We start from the raw sequence: 27,013 nt of genomic DNA, 5'->3' as shown, positions 1-27,013 counted from the left end.
ATGTTTGCAACAGAGGATGGGACCTGCAATTGGAACTCCTGAGTATGCAATATTCAAACAGACCATAAAATAAGCAGAACATCTTGCGATTGATCAAGGCGAGCAGAAGCATTCCCATCAGCCATTACTTTTCCATTCTCATGTTGATCATGGCGTATTCATCTAACTGTCATAGTAGGAAAACATATGGGGGAACATCGCGGCGAACATGAAACCACGTATATACTAGCATGAAGATCTTAGAGTATGAGATAATCGGAACGAGCATATAGAGTGAGGGCATCCACGCTGCTCTACGCAGAAATGGGATCCCAAATCTCGGCTGCCTAAGCACATTAATGCGCGAAGGAAAGCGGCGCCGGAGCAGAGATGAAGCGAGCAACGGAGCAAAGAGCGAGCACCGAAGCAGAGACGGAGAAAGCGACAGGACCAGCAAGCGAGCGAGCGCCGGGCGACGGTTGGGAACGGCGACAAACGCAACAACGAGAGAGAAACCAAAGATTCAAAATTTGAAAGCTTCGCTCGCTTGGAATGGCTTCTATTCTGAAAGGAAACAACGAGAGAAGAGAGGAAAGAGAACATACTAAATGTGTGCAGACTCTGCAGAGGAGAGAGAAGGCGCAGGACTAGGGTGCAGGCGCTACAGGAGAGAGAAAGAAAATTATTTTACGTGTAGAAATTCGATCTTGCCGACCCCCACAGCGCCACGTGGACCAACGTGGCGCCCATGATTGGTCCGGGAAGCCGGTGCGCAGGGACCATCTAATATTTTCTCGAAAACCAGCGACGGCTTTGACCGCAGATGCTCTGTTCCTTTGCAACAGCTCTGCTCCTTCGCTGCAGAAATCTCCGCGCGCCTCTCGCTTCCTCCTCTTCTTCTCCTTCTTCTGCTCTGCCGTTTCCCATTCCCTTCTCTCCTTCGGTCTCGAAGCAAACTCTTCTCTTCCCTCGCCCAATCTCGTCGCGCCCCGAGCCCCGCGCGCCGATCAAGCCGCCGCCTTTCGGTTGTCGGAGCTTCGTTCCGTGCCATGGTGAGCCAGTCCTCGAAGGGGGTCGATTTACGACTTCACTGTCAAGGTCGGTTCGCTCTCGAGGTTTCGCTTTTGCAATTTCGCGGGGGAATTGTGAATCGGGAGTCGCCCATCGGCAGAAATGTCGACCCATATCATAAAGTTCGCCTTTTTTTTAAGTCATTTCTGAGCGAAGATTTTGTTCTTTTATATCCACAGCGACGCTTCGATTTTTTTTAGCTCCGAAAGATGACATTTTTGTTCAATTGGTGTTGAAATTCTTGTAATCTATGTGAAGCTGAGGCCTTTTTCCAAAGCCCCATCATCAGAAATGTTAACCTCTATTATAAAGTTCGCCTTTTTTTTTTTTTTTTTGGGTCATTTCTGAGCGAAGTTTTTTTAGCTCAGAAAGATGGCATTTTATTCAATTGGTGTTGAAACTTTATTGTAATTTATGTAAAGCTGCGGCCTTTTTTCCAAAGCTTTTCTTTAGCCTTGTTTTTTTGGAGGTTTTTTAAAGTTCAGATGGTTAATCTGAAAATGGACCGATGTACAGCGCCTTTGATGTATAAGTTTCCCTTTTATCTATGTAATTCGCTCAAATATCGGATTTTGTTGATTCAAATATCGAGTTTTGAGTAAGTTGTTGGGGTAAGTTGGTCAGGAGCGAGATCATGTGTGTCGTGCCGTGTGCTGAGAGGTTGTGAATCATTTGAGGACCATGATGTCTTGCCGTGCTGAGACTTAGAGATTCGGGTTCCCTTTTTCATTCAAGATGCTCGAGGAAATGATGTCAATCTCAGTTTCTACAAGGACAAGGTCTTGCTGATTGTCAACGTCACTTCGCAGTGGTAATTCTCAGGATTGTGTATATGCCCTGTAACAGGGAACGTATGCTTGGACTTTAATCTTGGGCGATCTGCTTAAAAGCATATCTATATTTCATGCCTTTGGTCATTGAGAATTCTTTATGCCATTCAACTTGGGAGCAGCTTAGTGTTTTAGTAATCGGGTTGGTCCACCATGTTCTAATTTTTTTTTTAATTGATATGTTGTCTGTTGCAGTGGACTGACCAATTCAAATTACACCGAACTCAGTCAGATCTATGAGAAATACAAGAATCAAGGTCTCGTATGCCCTCCCCTGGTCCTGATATCCCATCGTATCTCGTGTGCCAGTGGAATACTGGCCTTAAAATGATAATAAACATATATTGTTTCAGAAATAACAATTGGTTATTGGTATCACTTGGCATGTGGAGATTCTAGAAAACTTAAAGAGGATGTCACTCTGATGCGATGCAGGTTTGGAGATATTAGCATTCCCGTGCAACCAGTTTGGAGCTCAGGAGCCAGGGACAAATGAGGAGATCCTAGAATTTGCTTGCGCTCGATTCAAAGCTGAATGTCCCATTTTTGGTAATGTAAAAGAAATACATGACGTCCTTCTTTGACGGTGATGGAGTTGTATCTGCAGTTCCTTCATATTTCCTGGTGACTGCTAATTTGCAGTTTGAGTTATAAAAAATGAAATGAGGATGAAGAATCTGATTGCTTTTTCTATAGGTTGATGTGAATGGTGAAAATGCTGCTCCTCTCTACAAGTTCCTGAAATCAAGCAAGGGAGGACTCTTTGGGGATAACATTAAGTAGAACTTCTCCAAGTTCCTCATCGATAAAGAAGGAAATGTCGTTGATCATTATGCCCCCACTACTTCTCCTCTTAGCATTGAGGTAAGACTCTGATCGGCAACGTTCAAAGTTGAAGTGTGTTGACTTCTTTGGCTATTTGACGGAGGCATCGCAGTTGTTCTTAATGCAGAAGGACATCAAGAAACTGTTGGGAGTAGCATGAGCGCTGGAACTTCTTTTCCCCTGTGAGGATGAGAAGTGATCTGAAAAATAAGCATCCTCTTTACTCATCATGAGGATACCTCTATGATGTCTTCTTCACATGTTCTGTTGTTGAATTCGCACTGCATTAATAATGTAGAGATGTCAATAAAGTCCAGCTTCTGGTTTCCTACTCTGTATGAAATCGTTTAGAAAACTTAAGGCACTAATTATTGCAGGTGTAACAAGCTCTAATATTCAGGTACTATAATGCTGTTAGATGGTTGAATATTTCTCTCGTGGAAAAAGCTTCAAATGAGTGATACATGCGCTATAGTTAGATGAGTCTTGGCTCTTGGAGTAGACAGTCTTTGTGCAGAGTATATGGTTCCTCTGTTTGTGATGTTGTCGTGGGTGTCCTCACTGGAAGATGATTTTCTTGACGGTCGAATCTCTTATGTGATTCAAACACGGAACTATCTAGCTATCACCATTAGGTAACTTCTCTATGCTCAATAATCACGTGAAATGACTTGATTAATGAACTGCTGCAGGTGATGAAAGTTGCATTAATAATAAGATCATGCTCGAACAAACACATGCATCAACTGGAGGGAGAGATGAACTGCTGCAGGTGATGAAAGTTGGCATTACTAGTAAGATCATGCTCGAACAAACACATGCCTCGGAGGGAGGGAGGGAGGGAGGGATGAACTGCTGCAGGTGATGAAAGTCGGCCTTACGAGTAAGATCATGCTAGAATAAACACATCCGTCGGAGTGAGGGGAGGGGGACAGGAGGGGAGGGAGGGAGGGAGAAAAGAGAGAGAGAGAGAGAGAGAGAGAGAGAGAGAGAGAGAGTACAGTACAGTACAAGCTTAAAACTGAATCAAATTAATCTCGCTTAGTCACTTGTTGGATGGTCTTGTCTATTCTGGCCTTGTGCACCTCCGAGAGAGAGAGAGAGAGAGAGAGAGAGAGAGAGCAATCAAGCTACAATTCACTTGTTACACGGTCTTTTGACACGCTCCTCTGCTTTTCCTCTCAACATATGAAACAAAAAATTGTTAAAACTCGTTTAAATATCTACATATCCCTTTAACTTTTAAGGTGCATTAGCAGCAGTAGTAATGGCACTGCGTTTCTACCATCGCAATTTGCAGTTTAAATGCAAGACATCCTCTGAAAAATGAGAAAGCCCTAACAGTTCTCACATATGTCCTATTCAGAAGACTCTGATCTCTGCTTCTTGTTGGCATAATCCAAATATCCCTGTCCAAAACAATAGTAGCGTTTAACAACAGACGACTTGAAATAAAAAGTTTGCACGCTGAATATAGGATATCTTCAATAAACAATTGAATGCCGAACAATAAGGAAAAATCCATGTCGCCTTTTTCCTTCTATTTGTAACAGCCTAGAGGTAATGCTAATTGATATGCACCAACAATGCTTGAGAGTCGAGAGTGGAGGGAAGCCTGTTCATCAGCCAAGTCCTATTTTCCATTTCTATCCTAAGAAAACCTTCAACCTTGACACTTCTTACAGAATCTTTTGACACTTGTTCCGTTTGAAAAAGTGGGGCTAGACGAGACTAATTGAAAATGGAATTGGTTAGGACACGTGAATAAATATAACTTATTGATATCATTTCACGCTTGAAAGAATTAGATATACTTAATTGATCAAAATTTCCTTTTGAAAGAAACGAATTCGTTGACTGATGCTTGACCGTTCGATAGTTAGATACCAACATTTTGAGTTAAATATTTAAGGAATAGTTCTAATAATAACTGTTATGTACATATTTATGACGCACAGCTTTCCTATCAATTGATCAAATAAAATGTTTCTTTATGCATCACCACTTAGCCAGGATGTGTCTATAATGCCATTATATTTACCCCATTCCCAATAATGTTTTGCTATTGGCTGCGAGAAGCAAAGGTTCCTTCGGTTCACCAATTGGCCAGAAGTGCCTCATTGCACTATTGTGAGCACTAATACGCAACATGCAATACTGAAGACGAGCAACTAATGAGAGGGTACTCCTGAATAAAATCCTCACTGTATTGTCATGGCAATCCCGACCATTAATTTTCAACCATGAAGACATATAATACACGTACCTACAAAACCACAAAGGTGCACGTGTACATCTTCAACGGAGGCATAATTATCTACGCTCAGCTAGGCATGATGTCTGAAGCCCAATCATACGTCCTATACTACAGTTTGCTTGAAGATGATCTACAAACACGTGAGAAAAACTACAGTTTGACTTTTGCCTAAAACCCAAAGCATCCACACGAGACCTTCGACTCAATACCATCTCGGGACCGTGGCATATTTAAGGGGAGACTAGGAGGCGTTGCTTCCCCGTTCAAAACAGCCATAGCCCTTGCGATCGGAGGCCGGGAGCTAGCAATGGGATGAGCGCACCAAAGCCCCACCATCATCAAGGCTTTCGCCTGTTTCTTGTCGAACATTTTGCAGAGCCTCGAGTCGACTGCATCGAGCAACTTCCGGCACCCATAATTCTTCCAAACCAACTCTACAAGGTCTTTTGGGTCTCGTTCTGGGTCGAGGACTCTTTTCCCAGATCCCATCTCCAAGTAACTTTTCTTGTAGCATTACTATCACGAAATCTAACTTTATTTTTTAGCATGATCATACAGTAATTAGCTATCTATCAAGAGTTAGCTTGTGGCTACAGATTAGCGAAAAAAAAACATTGTAGATCAAGTCACATGGATGGTTTAGACCAAAATTTGTATGCATCAAACCATTTGGTCTCTAGTAGATTACTTTTGATTCACCGCACAAGCTGCTTTTAGCAATCGATGGTTGACAGGTTGTTCTATTCTTATATCTTCAATCGAGAAAATTCCTAATTGATGGCGAAAGCGAAATAGAATAATGCCACTGTCATAGAGTAACGTGGGTGGTGGGTACTATGATTGATTAATGCATGTGGTAACAATTTAATAGGATCTTAATGCCTGATAACCCACAAATTCAAGAAGCGGGGGAGAGAGAGAGAGAGAGAGAGAGAGAGAGAGAGAGAGGACGTTCGTCGCGATTGACTTGACCGGTCAATAGCCATAAAACAATGCTTAGTAGCTTGACATACTCATAGGGCGGGCCGGGCCGGGCCAGTCGGACCGACAAGCCTTGAGATGATATGGACGAGTTTGACCGAAAAGTATTTGATCGAAAAACCCCATTCGCCATAGACCTAGGGTCTCAATAAGTTTTTCAGCAACGAGCAAGCATGGACAAATAAGAATTTGAGTTTTGATTTGCGTTTTGCATTCTCTTTGCTCTTTTCGTGCGAAATACTGATAGAAATGCATAGTAGAGAATGAGATTAGATGCCCATGAAATTCATATGAGCGGAAATCGATTTATAAAATTCAAGCTAATGGTGAAGGCACAACAAGGCTTCCTTATGAATAGGGCCTTCGACCTTGTTAATCATGCGGATGCAATTCGCTCCTACTAAAAGAGGGATAAGTACACTAATGGTGCCATAAGTTGTGTACGAAGCTCACTTTGGTGCCAAAAGTTTCCGTCATATCACTTAAGTGCCAAATCGGAGGAAAAACGATCATTTTGGTGCCACCGGCGAAAGATTCCGGCTATCAACGAAAGATTTCGGCCAAAATGATTACGTAGCTTTTTAAAAAAAAAAATTTGACAAGGCCTTCAAACGACGTCGTTTTCGGTCCTCCTTAAGAAAACGACGTCGTTTTGCCGTCCTACATGGATGGCCTCACAAAACGACGCCGTTTGACTCATTTGGAGATTTTTCCGACCTAGCTCACTCAGCCGTCGTCGCTCGGCCTCCACCATCGCTGGGCTGCCGTCGCTCGCTCAGCCGCCATTGCTTGGCGTTGTTCAAACGCCCTCGACAGCACACGAGGGAGCACTAGCCCTAGTCGCCGGAGCCTAGGTACTGGAAGACGCAGGCCAGGCACTCGTCGGGGAGATCGGAGATGGAGAGGGAGACATCAATGGCAGCGCACTCGTCGGCCGGCCTCCCTAAGCCCCCGGCTAGATCACGGCCTTCGACTTGGCCGCCGAGTGGCCGTCGTCGGGGTTGGGGTCGGGGTCGGGATCGAGGTTGTGGCCGCCGAGTGGCCATCGTCGGGGTTGGGGTCGGGGTCGGAGCCACGGCAGCCGAGCGTGGGGGCCGTCGAGATTTAGTGTTTGAATTGGGGGAGACACCAAACGGTGTCGTTTTGGTGTTAAGACGCAAAACGACGTCGTTTGAAGGCCTAAGTGATCTAAGGAAACTCCGGCGAGCCACATCGGTATAAGAAATTAATAAATAAAAAAAGGCCACGTCGGATTTCCGGCCGATCAGATCAACGTTGGCACCAAAGTGAGCATTTTTCAAATTTTTTGGCACTTAAGTGATCTGACTGAAACTTTTAGCACCAAAATGAGCGCCGTACACAACTTATGGCACCATTAGTGTACTTATCCCGCTAAAAGATCTAGAGAGTTCTTCTCCTCCTTTTACATCCCTTGTTTCTGCTTACTAAAGACGACAAGCATTCCCGATTAATTGTAAGGCTCCTCTTGTCAGTTGCTAGCCTTGTATATTCCCAAGTCTCTCAACTAACCCCACTTTCCTTGGACATATATTGACCGACTGGAATTAAAAAAACTGAGGATAGATCAGCGAATCCAAATGCGCAAGCATAAGCATAAGCGCTCACATAAAAGTCATACAGGTAAATCAGATAGTCTTTTAATAAAAATATTCGGCAAAGAAGTGAGAGCAATGCGGTTCCGTCACGTTTTAGAGAGTGACCGTTTTCTATTCACCGGATAACTCACTCTTCCGGTCACAAAAAAAGTTGTTGCCTCTTACCATATTATATTGCTTCCAAAAGGTTATTTAGTTTTAGGTTGCACTTACTTAAACAGAAAACCTTAATGATCATGGCCAGTACACCTGCATATTAATGCAATAGCTTATCAAAGTAGACAATTGTGACATGTAATTTCGGTCATGCGCATTGTCAATAATGTGTCCTATTTTATAAGATCGATGAAACATTTCAAGGCATGATACGTGAGATCATCATAAAATGACATAAACTGCAATTTATGAAATCGATTTATCTCATTTTATATATTTTGAAACTAGTTGTCATAAAATATTTATCTTGCTCTTTAGAATGATTTTTCCTATATTATTGCTACTTGGACTTAAGGTCGTCTCATATAGATAGACTAGAAAATTGTCCAAAAAGTCCAAAATCTAATGTACGGCCGCCAATTCAATTATAAACATTTCATTTGTGCCAACATAGTTGTTCTGTTAATTTTAGCCAAAAATCACTAACATAAACAACTTTTGCAAAAAGTTTAAATTTCTTAAATTTTTATTTCTTTCTATTTTCTCTTTTCTTTCTTTTTTTCAATAGTTGAGTGTTGGCATTCTAAAAATTTTAACAAAAGAATTACAAAAATTGTTTATATTAGCATCGACAATATCATGTAAGATGACCAATATTCACGTTAGTATTTTTCAGCTAAAATTGATCGAAAAAACTATATTACTAAATTAACAAAAAGATTAGAACAAAATTGTCACAAATTGAAAGATTTAGGATTTTTTGGATAATTATCCTTAGATAGTTTTATGCCTTATTCATATCCCTCTAGCATAAAATGCGTGCAATCTTTACTAAGTTATCTTTGTTAGGATTGCAATGAGGTGGATTGACGAGGCTTCTCTCAGCACTAGTTTATCTTTGGGAGCTCTCCTCACACAAAGGCGGTCTCATCTTCGCCGTTCGTCTTCTCTCTACACACAAAAAAAGACGGTCTCACGTTGTTGGAAGATATGCAAAAGATTCTGAAAGTATATTGGGAATTGATTGATTACAGAGAATCAATCTTATATTAGATTGATTTGTAGAATATTACATTGCCTTTTCTTTGTGTATACACTTTGTAATATAAACGGCAAAGCATTGTACATTGATAGACACAGAGAATACAAGAAAATCTTCTTCCCAAAACCTTGCTTTTCTCCTTTCTCTTTGCCGTCCGTTCCTTACTTGCCTTCACATTCTGACATGGTATCGAGCATGATGCTTTAAGCTCCATCTTCCGCAATTGATTGCTTTCGAAGCTGCAAGACAGATCAACGTCTTGATTACGAAAGAATCTGTACGAAGGAAGAAGAAACGGAATTTTCTTTACCATGAATCCAGAGGATTTGCTCCCTGGGACAACCGGCGTTCCCTCCACAGGCGACGTCACACCGATAGGAGAGACACAAGGCCACAGATCCATGCGACACTGCAGTTTCCACAACCCAAAGAACAAATCCAGACTCAATGGCGACATACCCGGCTCAAAGGCGGAATATGGGGCAGCCATTCAGGCCATCCTTACCAATGGGTACCTTATCCATGGTACGTCGGGCAAGGCCCGAATCCATCATTGCCGGGGTAACAAGTTACCGAGCAATGTTCAACCCGACGGAGTCTACCATCCGCAAGCGGGCAAACTCAGCCGCCGAGGCGTAACGAATAAACGGTCCTGGAGAAGCGGGTTCGAACAAATCCTCATCCGGGATTTTTAATACGGGTCATGGAACCTGGTTCAATGGGTCGGGTACAGGGGACGAATCCCTACCCGAACCTCTCACCCGGATTTTTACCTTTTCCGATTGCAGCCATCACTAGTCGACCGGGAGGGCGATCCTCGCACGTATCAACCGCCGACGGTCCCGTAGTTGCGTCTAATTAGCCCGCAATCGACCGGGCCGAAAAAATACAACAAATGGTCGCAAGACTTCCGCGGCCCTCGTCACAAAAGATAAAGACGGTTTCCTTGACGGAACCGTACTGCTCCGACGGATGAAAGGTGGGCGAGACACCGCGAAAGTGCATCACCGATCCGCACTGGATCAAGAATCTCGCCGACGTCGCAGCAGCCTCCCACCGACGGAAGATTCAAAAACCATGTGGGACAACATAAAGGAAATGTATGGGAAGCTCGACCGAGCAAAATTTTTTTTGTCTCATGCGGAATTAACAGATCTCAAGCAAGGAAACATGTCCGTCACAAGCGATTTACAACAAACCGTCATCGCTCCGGAACGAGCTCGAGGCCACGGAAGAAAACTCGAGGACCTCCCGAAACCCTCAGCAAGATAAATCCATCAAAGAGAGGGAGAAATCCACTCGGTTTCTCTTGATATTGAACGAAAACATACCTAACATTTCGTTCGCAGATCCCGGCGATGGATCCCGTGCCACCCTCGGCCGGGATTTTTCAGCCGGCTGTCCAGAAGAAAGCCAACGGCTCACAAAGACCGAGCAAGCACGAGGAGGCGAAGCCGTCGCCTCGCTCTTCGCGGAGATCGCCGCGGAAAGGAATCGGGCAGAACCCTAGCCCGGAGAGAGAAATTCGCGAGGGGCTGGGGTTTGCAAATGCGGACAAAACCCTTAAAAGGGAAGGCGCCTACGGTGGAGATTCGCTCCGAGATCCGACGGCCTGGATTTCCGCGGAGATCCGACGGCCTGATTTCGTGAGATCCGACGATCTGGATTTAGCGCGTCGATCCGACGGTCCGCAAGCGGTCGATCTATACGGTGCATCGGACGGTGGAGATAATTCCACGATTAAATCATATGACGGCCAATTTTATTCCGCATCAGTTAGAAATTTCGGACAAAATTCCAGGGGAAGAGGTAAATTATACTGTGAACATTGCAAACGTCCCCATCATACCATAGAAAATTGTTGGAAATTGCATGGAAAGCCAGGAGAAAAAGAAAAAAAGAAAGGGTATTCCGAGCTTACCAGTGATTGGACCTACCGGATCAAGTAGTGACCGACCAATTTCTTATGGGCAATACCAGCAGCTTAATGCATTACAGAAAGCTGAAATTGGAAATAAAGGAGCATTTCTCGTGTATATCCCATTGCCCGATTAATTCAATTTCAAAGAAGGCATGGATAGTTGACTCAGAGCAAGTGACCATATCATTTGTGATATAAATTTTTTCTCACAAGTGCATAGGAAATTGGACACGCCGATTTGACAACTCCCAAATGGGAATATTACTCATGTCACAAAGACAGAACTGTCCAACTTAGCTCCCAAATTATCCTGAAAAATGTCTTATATGTCCCACAATTTCAGTTCAATCTGATTTCCGTATCCAAAGTCCGCAAAGAAAATTCCCTGTCAAATACTTTTCAATGTCGACACATGTTTTTTCAGGCCCTTTCGATCTGGGAAATTGATGGGCTTGGGTAGTCTTTCTGAAGGTTTATATTTCTGGACCAGTGTTCCAAGTCATTTAGATTTGAATTCAATTCCTTTCAATAAGTTATCATTGTGATTGCCAATGATAAAGACTTTCTTTTACATTCAAGGATGGGGCATAGTATTTATTTTCCATATTCTAAATGTCCTATCTGTCCTCTTGCAAAACAACCTCGCACATCTTTCCCTTTACATACCAAGCGTTCCACTACTATACTTTCTTTTGATTCATGTGGATGTCCGGGGACCGTATCACACAACACATCGTGATGGTTCCCGATATTTTCTTACAATTGTGGATGATCATTCTCGGGCTACATGGATATTCTGATGCAATCAAAAGCTCAAGTTCCATCTCATTTGAAAACGTTCATCGCAATGACTAAAAATCAATTTGGAAAGTCGATTCAGCGAATACTGGCGACAATGGGAAGGAATTTTTTAGTCATAAATGCAGATCACTTTTCTTGCTTCATGGCATTCTACATGAAAGCTCTTGCATCTATACTCCACAACAGAATGGAGTAGTGGAACGTAAGCATCGTCACTTGCTGGAGGTTGCATGAGCTTTGAAGTTTCAGGGGATCCGGCAATATATTGGGGAGATTGTGTCCTCACTGCAGCCTATCTCATCAACCGTATGCCTACTCGGATATTAGCTGGTAAATCACCCTTTGAGCTACTTTATGGAAAGAAACCAACAATAGATCATCTTCGAGTTTTTGGTTGTCTTTGTTATATTGCAACTATGGGACCTCGAGACAAAATGAGTCCACGTGCCAGGAGGTGCATTTTCATGGGTTATCCTACCTTACAAAAAGGTTATTATGTCCTGGATCCATCCACAGGAGAATTTTTCGTGAGCAGGGATATCATATTTCACGAAACAATCTTTCCATTTCGAGCATCTCCAGAGGATTTGGATATCTCCAATAGTCCTCATCCTTCCTCGATTGAGGAAAATATATCTCCTGAATATTTTCTAGCAAAAGCATCACGGGACAAGTCATTCCACCTTCTTCAAATTGATGTCAACTCAAGAGCCATATTGGAAAGAGACTCGCTCTTCCAATCAACAATGAATATGATTCTCGCGAACAAATCACCAATAATGCTGCGAAGTATCCTCACCTCCACCACCAACGGATCATCCACGTCGTTCGGGCGAGCTACGAAACCACCAAAGATGGACCAAAGACTATGTCCGCGCCTCACTGAATGGACCAGGTATTCACTATCCAATATCTTCATATGTCTCCTTTGACAAACTCTCGTCAGAGCATAGATGTTGCATTAGTCATATATCAGATGAGAAAGAACCGTCTAGTTATCATGAGGCATCCATAGATCCAAGGTGGCAAAAGGCCATGGAAGCAGAATTACATGCCTTATCTGATAATCACACATGGGAAATAGTTCCTTTGCCCTCAAATCGGAAATCCATAGGATGCAAATGGGTTTATAAAGTAAAGTATAGAGCTGATGGATCCATTGAACGCTACAAAGCTCGACTAGTAGCCAAGGATATACGCAACGAGAAGGTTTAGAGCTATCATGAAACTTTTCGTTGCTAAAGAAGATGTCACCGTTCGCTCTTTCTTATCGTTGCAGCCATCCATGATTGGACGTTGCACCAAATGGACGTTCATAACGCTTTTCTTCATGGTGATCTAGATGAAGAAATTTACATGGATATTCCTCGGGGCTTACGGAGACAGGGGAGAATAAAGTATGTCGTCTCCAAATCCCTTTATGGGCTAAAACAAGCTTCCTGACAATGGTATGCTAAATTTGCCAATGCTCTCATCGGTGCAAACTTCAAACGGTCAAAGTATGATCATGCCTTATTTACATGGACCAAAGGTACGTCATCTATTTACTTGATGATCTATGTAGATGACATTCTTATCATGGGAATGATGAAGTTGCAATAAAGAGCCTAAAGAAATATTTACATACTACATTCCATATAAAAGATCTGGGAGCACCAAAATATTTCCTTGGGATTGAGATCGCCCGATCTCATCAAGGAATTTCTCTCGCCGAGGAAGTTTGTGTTGGAAATTATTTGGAGGCCGGTTTATCGGGATGCAAGCCAGTTGTCATTCCAATCGAGCGTAACATCGATTGACTACAGCAGACACCGGAGGAATTTCTCGTGATGATCCTATATTACAGATCCGACGAGTTATCAAAAGCTCGTTGGAAAACTGATTTATCTAACTATGACCAGCCCGATATATCATATGTGCGGTAGAATCTTAGCAATTTATGCACAAACCAAAGGAATCCCATATGAATGGGGCTCTAAAGGTCGTGAAGTATTTGAAGGGATGTCCAGGACTGGGATACTTCTATCTAGAAGATGCAACATGGAAATGACAGCATACCGTGATGCGACTATGCAACGTGTCCTATGAGTCGAAGGTCCATAACTGGATTTTTGCATTAAGTTGGGAGACTCTCTTCTTCGTGGAAAACCAAGAAGCAAGCAACAGTTTCTCTATCTTCAGCCGAAGTGCGAGAACACGGGGCCATGGCAAAGACCACATGTGAAATTTGTGGATACGAGGATTACTTGGTGATCTCGGAATACACCTAAAAGGTCCGACGAAGTTATTTTGCGACAATGAATCAGCTTTGAAACTTGCGGCAAATCCTGTAATGCACGAGAGGACCAAGCACATAGAAGTAGATTGCCATTTCACTCGGGAGAAGATTCAAGAAGGAATAATCGAGACGAGGGATTGGAACTACTAAACAATCTGCAGATGTATTCACCAAGGCCCTATGTCAAAGACAACATGCATATCTACTGAGCAAGCTAGGTGTCTTGGACATCTACAAGCCACCAGCTTGAGGGGGAGTGTTGGAAGATATGCAAAAGATTCTGAAAGTATATTGGGAATTGATTGATTACAGAGAATCAATCTTATATTAGATTGATTTGTAGAATATTACATTGCCTTTTTCTTTGTGTATACACTTTGTAATATAAACGGCAAAGCATTGTACATTGATAGACACAGAGAATACAAGAAAATCTTCTTCCCAAAACCTTGCTTTTCTCCTTTCTCTTTGCCGTCCGTTCCTTACTTGCCTTCACATTCTGACACACGTTCTCGTTCATCTCCTCTCTCCTGACAGTCCTCTCGATCTTCCCTCCGCCCAGCCATCCGAGATCTCTCTTCCGAAACTTAGCCGTTCCCACTACCGTTTCGAGCTCGTGCCTTGATGATCGAACGAAGACACCATCGCCGTCCGAGGAGTGCTTCTTCGGTCGGTAGCAACTGAATTCCGCGTCCGTTGGCACTTGGACACGAAATCTCAAGCAAGGGAACATGTTTCCGACGATCTTGGTCATGGCTAGTTAGGGAAGACAAGGTTATAACGGCTGGCTTCCGGGATAAGAGAAGACCAGTGGTTTTTGGTAGCAGCTTCGAGCTTCACCGGTATTGTTTCTCGCGATTCCAGCTCATCGAGTGAATCGGGTACGTATTTACTTCAGACGTTCTTTCACCCCTGCTATGCATATTACATAAAATTCTGAAGGCCACTTTGAAAAATTCTCATTACAAATAATAATCGATCATAAGATCATACAAACAACATGAACCAGTCAACAGTTAAAAGCATTAAAATGTCTAAGGATTAGCTCTAATACTACTGTTGGGATTTTGTTTCGAAAACAAGGTACAATAGAATCAAAATCTGATTCGCAGCAGTTATAAAAATGCCTATACATGTATCCCTCGTGCATTTTAATAAAAACACATAGAAGTGATAAAGAGACTAATCATATTACACTTGTACCATGCTTAAAAAATTGGCTCTACGTTCTTCAGATTATAACCACGAATGTTTGATGTCCTTACCGTGTCGATTCTAACGTTATTCAGATTCTGATTACAAAAATTTGACCTCCTAATAACACTGATAATACTGATTCCGACATTCTTAAAATTCTAATCACGAATGTCTGATGCTTTTTGATAATATTAGTTTTAACATTATTTAGATCTAGACCACAAACATGTGATGTATGTTCTCCAAATCTAGCCTTATAAATATCGGGCCTCTAATTCAAACACACCACTAATTTTACGTCGAACAGTGGAATGCTACAATTGTGCTAATATGAAATCTTATCCTATTCATTCTTACCTTGACTAGAAAATTGGACAACTAAACGTAGTCTTAGAGAATAGGGTTTAGAGAGAAGGAGACGAGGCCTTGCCCTTATGTAGAAAAATAGGCAGGCCGGGCCAACAGGGACGGGTCGTTCGATTCAGCTTCTTTGGGCTCTGCCGTCTACTAGATTCTCCAATCTAATAAACCATACCTTTGCCAGATGACATTTCATGGATCGACTTCTACAGGTGAAACAACGTTCATATCTGGATCCTGTCAAAGACAGATACCTCGACATCCACGTGGACAAGACAAACAAATCGGTAGTAGATTGCTTTCTCGTACCTGTCGCCGGAGAGTACTTCGAGCATTTTACATAAACCCACTCTCCTTAAACCCTGATCTTCCCGGAAAAGGCCCGAGCTTTCCGAGTTTCTCGGGGAAAAAGGGGAATGAATCGGCCAGTTGCGGAGGCGCTAGTCGGGTCGTAGTCGAGCTTGTCCAGGTTCTTTGGATTCTCCGATTCTTTTGCATTGCTTTAATTATCATTTATTTCCTAGGGATTTCATTCAACTTGTTCCCTTCTGGGTTTTTGAGTGATGATGTATACGTTTTCGAAAATTTCTCTTTGCTTGCAGGAAAATTAGCGGGTAAGAATAGGAAACTGGTTTTCTCAAAGCCCACGACTTTGCATTCAGTTCGCCCATTCTGTCGTCGATTTGAGACTCAGTGCATTCACCCACAGTAACTTTTCTAAATGAATTGTGCTTCTTTGACCACTCTGGCAATGCAGAATTCAAAGTTGTAGGTGACTCAGTAGGATTTCTAAGGTACATAGATTTGTTTACAACTAACAATGTAACTGTCGTAAACAATTTTATGATTGTGTTACGATGTTCTTGTATTTAATAAGGGCACGTAGTAATGTGTATGGAATACCAGTGTACTGTAACAGTACCCGTGACTCAGTAGCTTCTTTGATGAGAAAATAGAGCTTCGGTGTGGATCATGGAGTATGGAATAATCGGGAATTGCATCATATGGCCTTACTATGCTCAGCGAAATCAGGGATCCATTGGGTCAACTAGTTGGAATTAATGAACTTATAGCTCTTTAAGTTGTCTGGGTTCCAAACTTCTTTTTGACACGTGGGTAGTTTCTTATGATGGCTTCAGGGGCAGCCAGCATCTTATTTGTAATCACCTGTTCATTTGTCAATTATGTATTACCTTAAAAGAGTGATTCTTTTCTTCCTTAAAACTCCAGGAGTCCGTCGTTAAACTGCTTGCTGGTACTTTTCCATTGGAGGGACTGTTGGAAGATGTAATGCCACAATGGGAAGGCTGTGACTGATAATCTACATGTTATGGTAAAAATCACTCCATGTATACCTCTTTGCACCTTTAGCTTCTTTTAGTTCTAACATCCTGAGTTTTTGATTCGACACCTTCATCAGAAAGCAATATATTATGTATGCTATCCACTGCCGTTACCGAGATATACGTAAGTTGAGTGGGCATCCGTTGAGTTTGCTGATTTTGTCCGCAAAGAGGGTGTCCCCACACATTCTGAAACTTTGCAGCAGCAAAAAGCAAATCCCAAGTCCAAATCATGTGAAAACAGAGCACTTCTAAGCTCATCTCAGCATTTGGCCATGCACAGAACTATACAAATTGTTCTCTCGCAGTTTTACAACAAAAACCAAACTTAAGTTATAAAATCTCTGGCAACAAGGAATATATATTGCATGATGTGAAATGGCAACAAAATGGCAGTGCATCTACTTTGCCTAAAAGTAGTCATTCTGACACCAACTTAACAGAGACACGGCAACTAAACCTAGACATTCTTAGGATAACTAACAGAACGTCAGTGCTTAAATATAGCAGGGAGAGCACTGGGCTGTATCAATCACTGGTACAAAATTTTAGTGGGGATATGACCAATTTGCTTAATGGACCTAGGATGGAAAGGGATTTCTTGTTTGGGGATCTCATCTGGATTGGGACTTATTTATGGCTGATGAGTGAATTGATAACTGCTGAGGCCAAACATCCTTTCAAGATTGCTGTATCTGATAGTGAAAAAGCTGGTAAATTCTTTTCTAGAGATATAGTTATCCCTCCGCAGAATCTAAAGTCAGGAGGTAAAGGCCCTAAAAGCTTCATAGATAGTGCTGATTCTGGAGTGGATAGCAATGCAAAATTGCTCTTGCACAAGAAGGAAAACACCTCTTTGCTTTCAGATTATCACCTCAAAGTTGCCAATATCGAGGTAGACAGCTGTATCTCAAAAGCTGCATCTTCTACCCTTCATGCAGATTATCATTTAAAGTTTGTAGCATCTGATAAAGGTGAATGCGAACTTTGCTATGAGAGCACTAATTGCATTGAATTCTTTCCTGAAAGAAAGGAAGAGGACAATCTTCATCCTACCCAGGAAGAACATAACATGAAGATACACTGTTTGGGACATGTTAAGCCTCAGGCTGCTGTTGCCAAGGAAGAACATGCATTTGCAGGGGCATTTAGTGGTATCTTTGTCAGCCTTTGTCTTCACCCTGTTGATACAATCAAAACCGTCATTCAGTCTTACCGTGTAGAGCAGAAATCTCATTGCTATATTGAAAATTGATTGTTTCTGAGGTATGCTTCATTGGATTTGAAATGATCTTGACAGTGTCATTTAGAACCTCTTTCACTCATTACAACTAAGGTTTGTCTCTTCTGTATTATATTGCTAAGCTGCCGGTGAAAATTGGTCAATATTTGTCTCGTTTTCCAGGTCTAACTAGACTATATCAAGGTATCTTGAGCAAAATTGCATCTCCAGGTCCAATTTCTGCGATTTATACTTGCACATCATTCAGTAGAAGGCACTTCCTCTTTTCCCCAAGGCAGTTTTTTCCTCATTTTGCTTTCTAAACTTTCTTTCTCCACTTTTCTGGTGTTAATCTTTTTGCCACGTTAAATGTGGGCAGGGTTTTGAATGCCCCCTTGTTGCCTCGGCAAGGTTTTGAATGTTCTCAACTGAACAGTGTCTGTCTTCCTGATATCTCATCCACTTCTTTGTGCAGGAGTAATACTCCATCACACGTTGTATTGCAGGTGGTTGTGCAAGCATGGCTACCTCTTTTTGTTTACGCTGCTAGTGAACACATGAAGCGGCAGAGGCAAGTGGGCTCTCACTATCATAACTGCTGGTATTCTAGTGCAATACTGTTACCATAATCTGCTTAGTTTACATGTCAAAGTTAGTCGGTTGGAGGTTGTGATGGATTTCAGATATTTCTTCCTATGATCAGATTCCTGCATCTCCTTGAGATGTTTCTCTGTATCAGCCTCATGAAATAGTCACCTTGCTGCTTCATCCTTGGTTGTCAAGCATGTTTTGAGCACATGTTTTGTTTGTTTAATTAGTTCATCTGCCATGCCATTTACTTTTTCATTTTGTTTTTGCAGAAATGCATTGGTTGGAATAATCACAAGAGGTGGTTTGCCTTCTTTATATGCTGGGTGGGGAGCTGTGCTCTGTAGAAATATTCCCCACTCAGTCATCAAGGTAGATATGAGGATGCATGAGATTATGGATTTCTCTTGTTGTTGTGGCTTGTGATATTCATTTTCTTCAGAAAGTAAATAGTTAAACTTGTCTTACGCCACTTGCAGTTATATGTTTATGAGAATCTAAAAATGTGGACACTTTCCTCGCTCCCGTCTGGTGCTCAACTGAACACCTTGCAATCGGTTGGTTGTCTGCCTGCCTCCTGCTTTCCTTTTTGAGTCCATGGATAATTCCTATTTGCTCCACAGCATATTGGTTGTCATTCTTGGCTGAAGTGGTTTTTTTTTTTTTTTTTTTTTTTTTTTTTTTTTTTTTATTACAATTTCCCTCTTGTGCAGCTTGTTTGTGGAGGACTAGCAGGATCTACTGCAGTTTTATTCTCATCTCCTATCATCGACTTGGTGAAGACAAGATTACAAACTCAGGTTTGGTGGGATTTCATTGCATATATATGCCTATGTGTAACACAATCTATACTCAAAGTAAGGGGTGATGTTGAGTGAAGTTTTCATCAATTCCTTGGTCATTTTTTTTTCCAGAACAAAACGATAAGTAGGTGGAGACTGTCCTGTTTGTGCAAATTCTGAGTCAGCAAATTAATTGAATGGATAGTATAAATCACCAGCACTCGAACATGGGAACACATGAAGCTTTGGGTTTGTGGAAACGTAGGAGAAGAAGGTAGGATGAAGTAAAAACAATTATACACTGGGGACATAGTGATTTGTTAGTCTATGATGATCATTTTCTGTATTTCAGCTAGAACAAATTACATTTAGGGTCCTCCTCTTATCGATGCCATGTTAACTTTGTTTCTGCTTGTCCACTCTCTTCTTTTTTCACACCAGCTAGAACTGGGTTTTCTGTTATCATCCATTGATTCAGGCATCACTGAACTACGTATGCTGTTATTTGGCAGTTATTTCCGAAATTGATTAATAATTGGAGGAATGCAGAGTAAATCAGCATGACTCTCCCCAATATTGAGAAACATGCAAAACTATAGTAACCGTTTATTTCGGGGTTCCATAACAGTCTAATTCAAACTTTTTGTCCGCTTATGGAAAAGAAATGAATTTTCAGTCTCATTATTGAGATTATTAAAGCTAATGTATGAGCTTGGATCTATGAACGGGGCTTTACAGCCTCCTTCAAAAACTTTGTTAAATCAATTAAAATATGAACTGAATCTATTGGTTTCACTTATGCATGTTTTGGACAATAGTTTTGGAGAATAAAAATAACTTTTATTTGGTAGGTGTAGAGAATTATTAGTTAAAAATAATCCGGTTGACCTGATTTCCAATAACTTGGCAGTTACTTCTCAAGACTTTCTTAAAATTACTAATTTTTCTTCATGGTTTGCATAGTTCAATTGTTATATCAATTGAAATATGAACTGAATCAATTGCTGTCACTTATGCATGTTTTGGACAATAGTTTTGGAGATAAAAAATACTTTTATTTGGTAGGTTTAGTGCCATTGACCTGATTTCCAATAACTTGGCAGTTACTTCTCAAGACTTTCTTGAAATTACTAATTTTTCTTCATAGTTTGCAGATTATCACCATTTTTTTTTTTTTAGTTTGTCCTACTCTAACTCTCATTTCACTCTACCTCTTTGCAGAACGTGGAAATTATACCCCACACCTGAAACTAAACGTCCCCACCACCCTCTGCCCTCTAAAAAGATGGAGAATCAAACTCCCCACCTCCCTAGGAAGGGTGGCCATTAGGGCAATCCCCTGGTGGTTTTAACGGATTTTAATTTCATCTTGTATCAACACTATAAATTTACCAATTCTTATATGAATTGACGAATCTTTATCTGAGTGTCTTACCGATTCTTACATATGCCTTAAATTTATCAATTTCTATATGAACTTACCAATATTTATTTGCACAACTTATTAGCTTTTCTCCTATTTGGTTACCAGCTAGTTTTGGCTTATTAATTATCTTTTGAGTTACTTATAAGAGTCCATTTTTCTGTTTTTAGAAATTTACCCATTTTTATTTTCCTTGCTCGTCAACCCATTAGATTACCAGCTATTTTAAAAGTTACCAACCTCAATTAGAGCAATTACAATTGCCCTCCAATTGAGTTATCAATTGGTCTACTTTTATCTTAGTTTGTTATAAATTTTTATTTGTTTTTTAAGTTACCAATTTTTTTATCTTTGAAAAGCTTCTCTGGTCATAAACCCATTTAATTTATTATCTTTCAGAGAAAAGTGGATGTATAATTCACTTAAATTAAAGTTAGTAATTTCATATGATAGTTGGTAAATTTAAGATGTAGTTAAAAAAGGTTGATAAAGATTAAAAAAAAAAAAGTTTGTAGTTAAAAGAAAAATGAGCTTAATAAATAACTCAAATGAAAGTTGTTAATTTAAAATTAGTTGGTAATTTAATCAGAGAAAAATTAATAAGCCACTGTAATTAATGTCAGTAATCAGTAATAGAGTCGATGTATTTAAAGTGTTACTAAGAAATGCGAAGTTTGTAATCATTATGAAAGTGGGCAAATTGAAAAAAAAAAAAAAAAGAAAGAAGAAAGTAAACTTCCTTAAAGTAACTGAGATAAGATAATAGGGAGACTTGACCATTATAATATTACTGATCTAAGTAGATGCGTATGACATATCATTTTATTTATAATAGTGGGGGATTATGGTACAAAAAAATAAATCCACTTGGTTTCGTGTGATGGTGTCCTTGATTAATTTTTAATCCACCACCCAGTATATTTATAATAGTGGGGGATTATGGTACAAAAAAATAAATCCACTTGGTTTCGTGTGATGGTGTCCTTAATTAGTTTTTAATCCACCACCCAGTAGAGTGAACCAGACATTACAGCTGGCCATCAACCACATTCTGTTGTCTTTCTTAGCAACACGCCGATCATTGAGCCTATTTGTGCTTCCAACGGCAATGGTTGCTTTGGCCACTGGACTTTGGTGCACACACCAGATTTTCAGTTTTAGCAAAGCCGAGCGGTGAGAATAAAGAAGATGTTAACCTGCCCAGGCTGCTCCATACAGCACTTTGAGTTTGCAGGCTGCGACCAGATCTGCAAAAATCAAGAACACCCAGTATGGAAAGCTTTGGAAAACATGGAGATCAGCCTGAAGCACCCACATCCACGTAAGTACTAGTCTTGATGATCTCTCTGCTCAAACCCTTTTTGGCTTCACACTCTTTAGCAACACGTCTTTCAATTTCCCAGCCTTTGGCTCGAGACCGTCAGGCTCTTAAGACATTCTGGTAGGGGTGTGCAAAAGAACTCGTACCCGCCCGGACCGCCCGGAACCAGACCGGAACCGCCCGGAACCGGCAGTTCTTGAGGGAACCGGTCCGGTTCCCAGTTCCACTTTTGGGAACCGGTGGGTACCGGTCGGTTCCCGGTTCCACGGGCGGATCCGCCCGCCGCCCGCCCGGACCGGACCGATTAATTTTTAATATAAAAAAAAATTACTAAAACAAAACAAACCTAGATTGCGTTAGCACTTAGCAGCCGTGTTTCTCCGGTTTCTTGGTTGAAGTGTTCTTTCAGTCAGGAGCTTCCGCAAACCAACCGCCCTTGACGGTCGTCTTCTCCGTCCAGCAGCCGCCTCAAACCGGCCGCCGGACGTCGCGAAGCAGCTCGCCACTCCGGCTCGCGGCGCTTTGCTGAGGCTCGTGGTCTTGATCTCTTCACTGTCGCTGCCACTCACGCTCGCGCTCACTTCGCTGCCGCGGTAGTCGGAGGCCAGGGAGGCGCAACCGGAAGACCATCCCTCTCGAGGAATACGCCACGATCCGTGAGTCTCCTGAACCCTCCCGTTTGTTTTTCTTTTCTTTTTGTTTTCTCGTTCCTCGGTTTTCGTCGCGTCGAGAGCGTGAATTTGGTCATGCTCTCTGCTGTCGCGCGTGCAGGATGTTGCCGATTCCCTTGTTTGTAGTTGGACGCGATTGTCGAAAGCGAATGCACCACCAAAACCGAATTCGATGAGTCAGATGGAGTGTTTAAAATGCGTGCCTCATCCATCCTTGTGATTGAGTGAGCAAGTTGCTACGATGATGCAAGTGATGCGAGTATAATAGGCATTTGAGGAAGTAATTTGACTCGCGATGTCGTTAGGTACGTCTTGGACTAGAATGCTTTTTCAGTAGATCTGCAAGTAGTGGTTTTTAGTCAGGATGAGGCCTTGGAGCTTGTTGGTAATAGAGAGGCTTGACAATGACTTGGCATCGACGATGTGGTTTCATCCTAATGTCCCCACATTTTCTGCTAGTATCCGCAGCATATCTAATATGGACATTGTGGGGGCTGACAATCTGAATTGCTTGCCCACACTCCTTGTCATATCTTATAGTAGTAGTTCACTATTGCAGCTTATGAAAGTTTTAGAGTTGCCGAAGTGTTTGCGGACAAAATTCCCTTCTGGTGAGTTTTTGAACTCCAATATGGTCTTTCCCAGTTCTTTTGTTTATTTTTTCTCTAGGTTTGTTTGTCGAGGTTATAGCAGAATGTTGGCCTTTTATATAAGAATATCATTTCTCGGATTTTATTTGAAACTAATTAAGATTTTCATCTCGTGGTCAATGAGACCGGTTCCATGGATCCACCCGGGAACCGTACCGGACCGGCAGTCCGGTTCCCGGGTGGATCCTGGTTCCAATTTTTCGGAACCGGTCCTTAGCGGGCCGTTTCCGGTTCTAGGTCGGGAACCGCCCGCCCGGACCATGCACACCCCTAATTCTGGGGAATGCTATGTACTCAGCCTAAGCCACCCAAACCGGAGCCTCAATGACATTGGCGGCAGAGCTACATACTCTGGAAAGTGCATCCTTGCAATGAGGCCACAGGGAATCCGGTGGATATCGTTAGGGGTAATCGGTTTCCGGTCCAGTCCATTCCCACTTAGGAACCAAGAACCGGACCAGGAGAACTGGTTCCTAGTTTTTGGGATCAAGGACTGGACCAGATTGGGTTGGTCCGGTCCGATCTAATGAAACCAATCACTTAGCGAAAAAAGCTAAAAAAATTTAAAAAATAACTAGATTTGCTACTATTTTAGGATTTATTATTATTTTTAAGAAATTAGAAAAATATTTAAAAAATAGAGTTGATTCGGTCCGAACCTTTCGCCCAAACCCTATGTCAGTTCTCCTCCACTCAATTTTCCTCGTCAACCTTGCTATCTCTCTCTCTCTCTCTCTCTCTCTCTCACTCACTCTCAAACCCTAAGCTTCCTCGCCAACTACAGCAAGATCTCTCCGACATTGTCAATTCACCAATCTCGGTTTGCCTAGTGTGGCATGCTCCTGGTGCCGGGCAAATTCCACACTCCTCAATCACTCCCTCAAGTTTGCTAGGCTGCCTTTGACTTTGAGCCCGTGGATTGACTCCCTCAGAGGTACTCTCTCTATTCCTCGTGCCCTTGAAGCTCTCAAACTCATATTCTTAGCCTTCTTTCAACTCCTGCTTGTGCATTTCCTATATTCATACTGAAAAATTGATGGACTTGAGCAAGGGAACAGGGGTGGCATTTTTATTAAGTTAGGGTTGTCCCGTTCCTGTCCCTATGACACCGATATTCATAAGGTGATTTATATGATTGTGGCCAATGAAGCGAGGTCTTGCCTTGGAAGTTATTGGGTCTTTTTAGAAGCTGATAATGGACACTAAATTATACAATTACTACATGGACTATTGACACCAGAGTGTCAAAGAGTCTAAACCATTTGACCTTTCTATGTGAGATTTGGTCCTCAAGTTCCAATGCTGCACACATTTCTGATGCTAACATTTGATCTTACGGGTGATCATAGACAATTGGACAGGGAATAAGTTTTTCTTTGTGGTGCCATCAAAGTCATGTAAACTTCCCTCTTCGTTGGGGCCGAAAAACAATACTTGGTTTTTCATGAGACATTCTACTGAGGGTAGCATTATAATTAGTTGCTGACTTGGATGTATTCATGTTTGCCAGAGTCGGTGGTGTTGGTTATGCAGCCGCCACAGGAGCTGCATTTGAAAATCGCATCATCCACTCACGTGATTTTTGCTCCAGGCCACGGCACCTCGTGGGATGGCTTCTTAACATTGTCCTTGATGTTGCCTCTGGATTGGCAGTGATAATTGCTTCTTGCTAATTCTATATGTCATATCGCCCATCCTTACCTGAGCAACAATATGCCAGTGGGAAATAACGTACCTACGACAAGCAGGAGAGGTGGAGAAGAAGACAATTATGGAGCGGAGTTTGCATTAATTGAAGATTTGGCAAGGCTGAGTCCCAAGACGTTCTCCCTTGAATGGTTGAAGATCGTGACTGATTCCTTTGCAGATGACAGGATTCTGGGAAGTGGAGGTTCTGGGACCGTGTACGAAGGGCACTGGGGAGATGCTCACGGACGGGTTGCCGTAAAGATAATAAAACCTGATTCGCCCCGAGCAAAAAAGGAGTTTTCATCCGAGGTGAGGACATTAAGCCAACTTAGGCACAAAAACTTGGTGCAACTTATAGGCTATTGTCACGAGGTGAATGAATTCATTGTGGTTTACGAATTCATTGGAGGAGGTAGCTTGGAGGATCATTTGTTTGGAGACAGACCCTTGTTGACATGGGAAAGCAGGTATAACATCGCTCTGGAATTAGCCTTGGCACTGCACTACCTGCACAAACTATGTCATCAATGCGTGATCCACAGGGATATCAAATCTAGTAATGTCATGCTTGATGAAAAGTTTGTGGTGAAATTGGGAGATTTCGGCTTGGCTAGGCTAGTTGACCACACTGGAGTGCCAAACACAACCGAATTGTTGGGAACATGGGGTTACGTGGCTCCGGAATGCTTTCGAGAAAGTAAGGCGACAATGAAATCTGATGTCTACAGTTTTGGAGTCGTCCTTTTGGAAATAGTATGTGGGATAAAAGTAATCGGCTCAAGACTAGGAAAGCAAGGCCTAGGCCTTGTACCGTGGGTTTGGAAGCGTTATGGGAGCTGGAGCTGGGCCGGGCGCGGGAACTTGAGCTGGCACTGGCGCGACAATTTTCTCAAGGTGGTGGACCGGAGGCTCAGCGGGGATTTCAACAAGAAACAGGCGGAGGTTTTGTTGATTGTGGGGCTGTGGTGTGCTAATCCCATTGCTGAGTCTCGGCCGTCCATTGAAGAGGCAATGGACGTTTTGAACTTCAAGAAAGAGCCTCCCACAATCCCCACGCAGATGCCTAGTTTCAGCATTAATTGACCCCAAGGTCTCGTCTCGTCTATATGCGTTTGAGCAAATGCCTCGCTCCGTACAAAAAAACGTAAGATATAGTTAGGGGTGTCAACGGTTTGGTTCGGTTCGGTTTTTTTGAAAAACCAAACCGAACCGAACAGTTAGGAAAACTTCCGAACCGAACCGAAATTGGGTTCGGTTTTTCGGATTTTTGGTTTCAACTTTTAGTTTTTAGTTTTTGCATTTGTTTTTTTTTTTTCGGTTTTTTTCTATAATATTTCTAAGAAATAAGCTCTTATCGGTTTGTTAGTTCGGTTTGGTTATAAAAAAAATTCGGTTTTTAGTGAGAACTGAATTGAAAACCGAACTGTTTTCGGTTCGGTTTTTGACACCCCCTAGATATAGTGCCTCACTAAGTGGGATGTGTCCGAAAATCGCCGAGAGGTGATTCTCGAAAAGCTGTTGTACTGTCCCTTTTCTCATTCACTACAGGAGGTAATGTTGTACGGTACTTAAAATATTTATTTAGATTTGATCATTTCAATAGGAATCTCAGGTTGCAATTGGAATTTTACTCTTATGATGTAGATGATGTGCGATAGCAAAATAAGCAATTACCAAAATGAGCTACTGCGTGGGAATTTCTCAAAGGTCAGAACTAAACCAAATGCCAGGTAATAATAATTTTTGCTCCATTCTAAAGTCGACTGTCAATTTATTATTTTTTGATCAATCAAGTATCTCAATCTTTTAAATTTGGCTCAACCTGTGGCTTTTGTTAAACGAATTCACATGTCATGTAATTTTGCTGGCATAACTCATTTACTCAGCACACGTCAAGCAAAATCGGTGACCTAACTTGCTTACTTAGCAGAAAATACAGTATCTCGTTTTAGTAAGGCTACACTGGACGTCAATATTGATGATTAATGGCTATTTAATGGCGTTAGTGTT

At 41.9% G+C, this 27,013-nt stretch overlaps 2 protein-coding genes across 7 annotated transcripts; both read left to right on the top strand.

Moving 5' to 3' along the window:
* Positions 1–1,028: 1,028 nt before the first annotated feature.
* LOC104443806 (probable phospholipid hydroperoxide glutathione peroxidase) lies at positions 1,029–2,663 on the top strand. Its single transcript, XM_039313263.1, has 5 exons — positions 1,029–1,077; positions 1,786–1,861; positions 2,076–2,137; positions 2,316–2,434; positions 2,577–2,663. Exons 1-5 carry the CDS (start codon positions 1,029–1,031, stop codon positions 2,661–2,663), a joined length of 393 nt encoding a protein of 130 aa, XP_039169197.1.
* Positions 2,664–15,531: 12,868 nt separating this feature from the next.
* LOC104446026 (L-type lectin-domain containing receptor kinase IX.1) lies at positions 15,532–26,633 on the top strand. 6 transcript variants are annotated; one of them, XM_039312388.1, is made up of 11 exons: positions 15,532–15,783; positions 15,917–15,928; positions 16,072–16,108; positions 16,545–16,647; positions 18,063–18,480; positions 18,740–18,839; positions 18,947–19,024; positions 19,181–19,267; positions 20,471–21,993; positions 22,403–22,649; positions 24,825–26,633. In XM_039312388.1, exon 11 carries the CDS (start codon positions 25,028–25,030, stop codon positions 26,084–26,086), a length of 1,059 nt encoding a protein of 352 aa, XP_039168322.1. In that variant the 5' UTR covers positions 15,532–15,783; positions 15,917–15,928; positions 16,072–16,108; positions 16,545–16,647; positions 18,063–18,480; positions 18,740–18,839; positions 18,947–19,024; positions 19,181–19,267; positions 20,471–21,993; positions 22,403–22,649; positions 24,825–25,027; the 3' UTR covers positions 26,087–26,633. The 6 variants fall into 6 exon arrangements, with proteins under 6 accessions (XP_039168322.1, XP_039168320.1, XP_039168321.1 ...); XM_039312386.1 differs by having other exon boundaries at positions 16,545–17,923; XM_039312387.1 differs by adding an exon at positions 19,382–19,523 and having other exon boundaries at positions 16,545–18,480.
* Positions 26,634–27,013: the final 380 nt, after the last annotated feature.

Source organism: Eucalyptus grandis, chromosome 5, assembly GCF_016545825.1.
Source record: "Eucalyptus grandis isolate ANBG69807.140 chromosome 5, ASM1654582v1, whole genome shotgun sequence".
Taxonomy (NCBI): Eukaryota; Viridiplantae; Streptophyta; class Magnoliopsida; order Myrtales; family Myrtaceae; genus Eucalyptus; species Eucalyptus grandis.
Note: the sequence above shows the minus strand (reverse complement) of the source record. Positions and strands in the feature narration are given on the sequence as shown.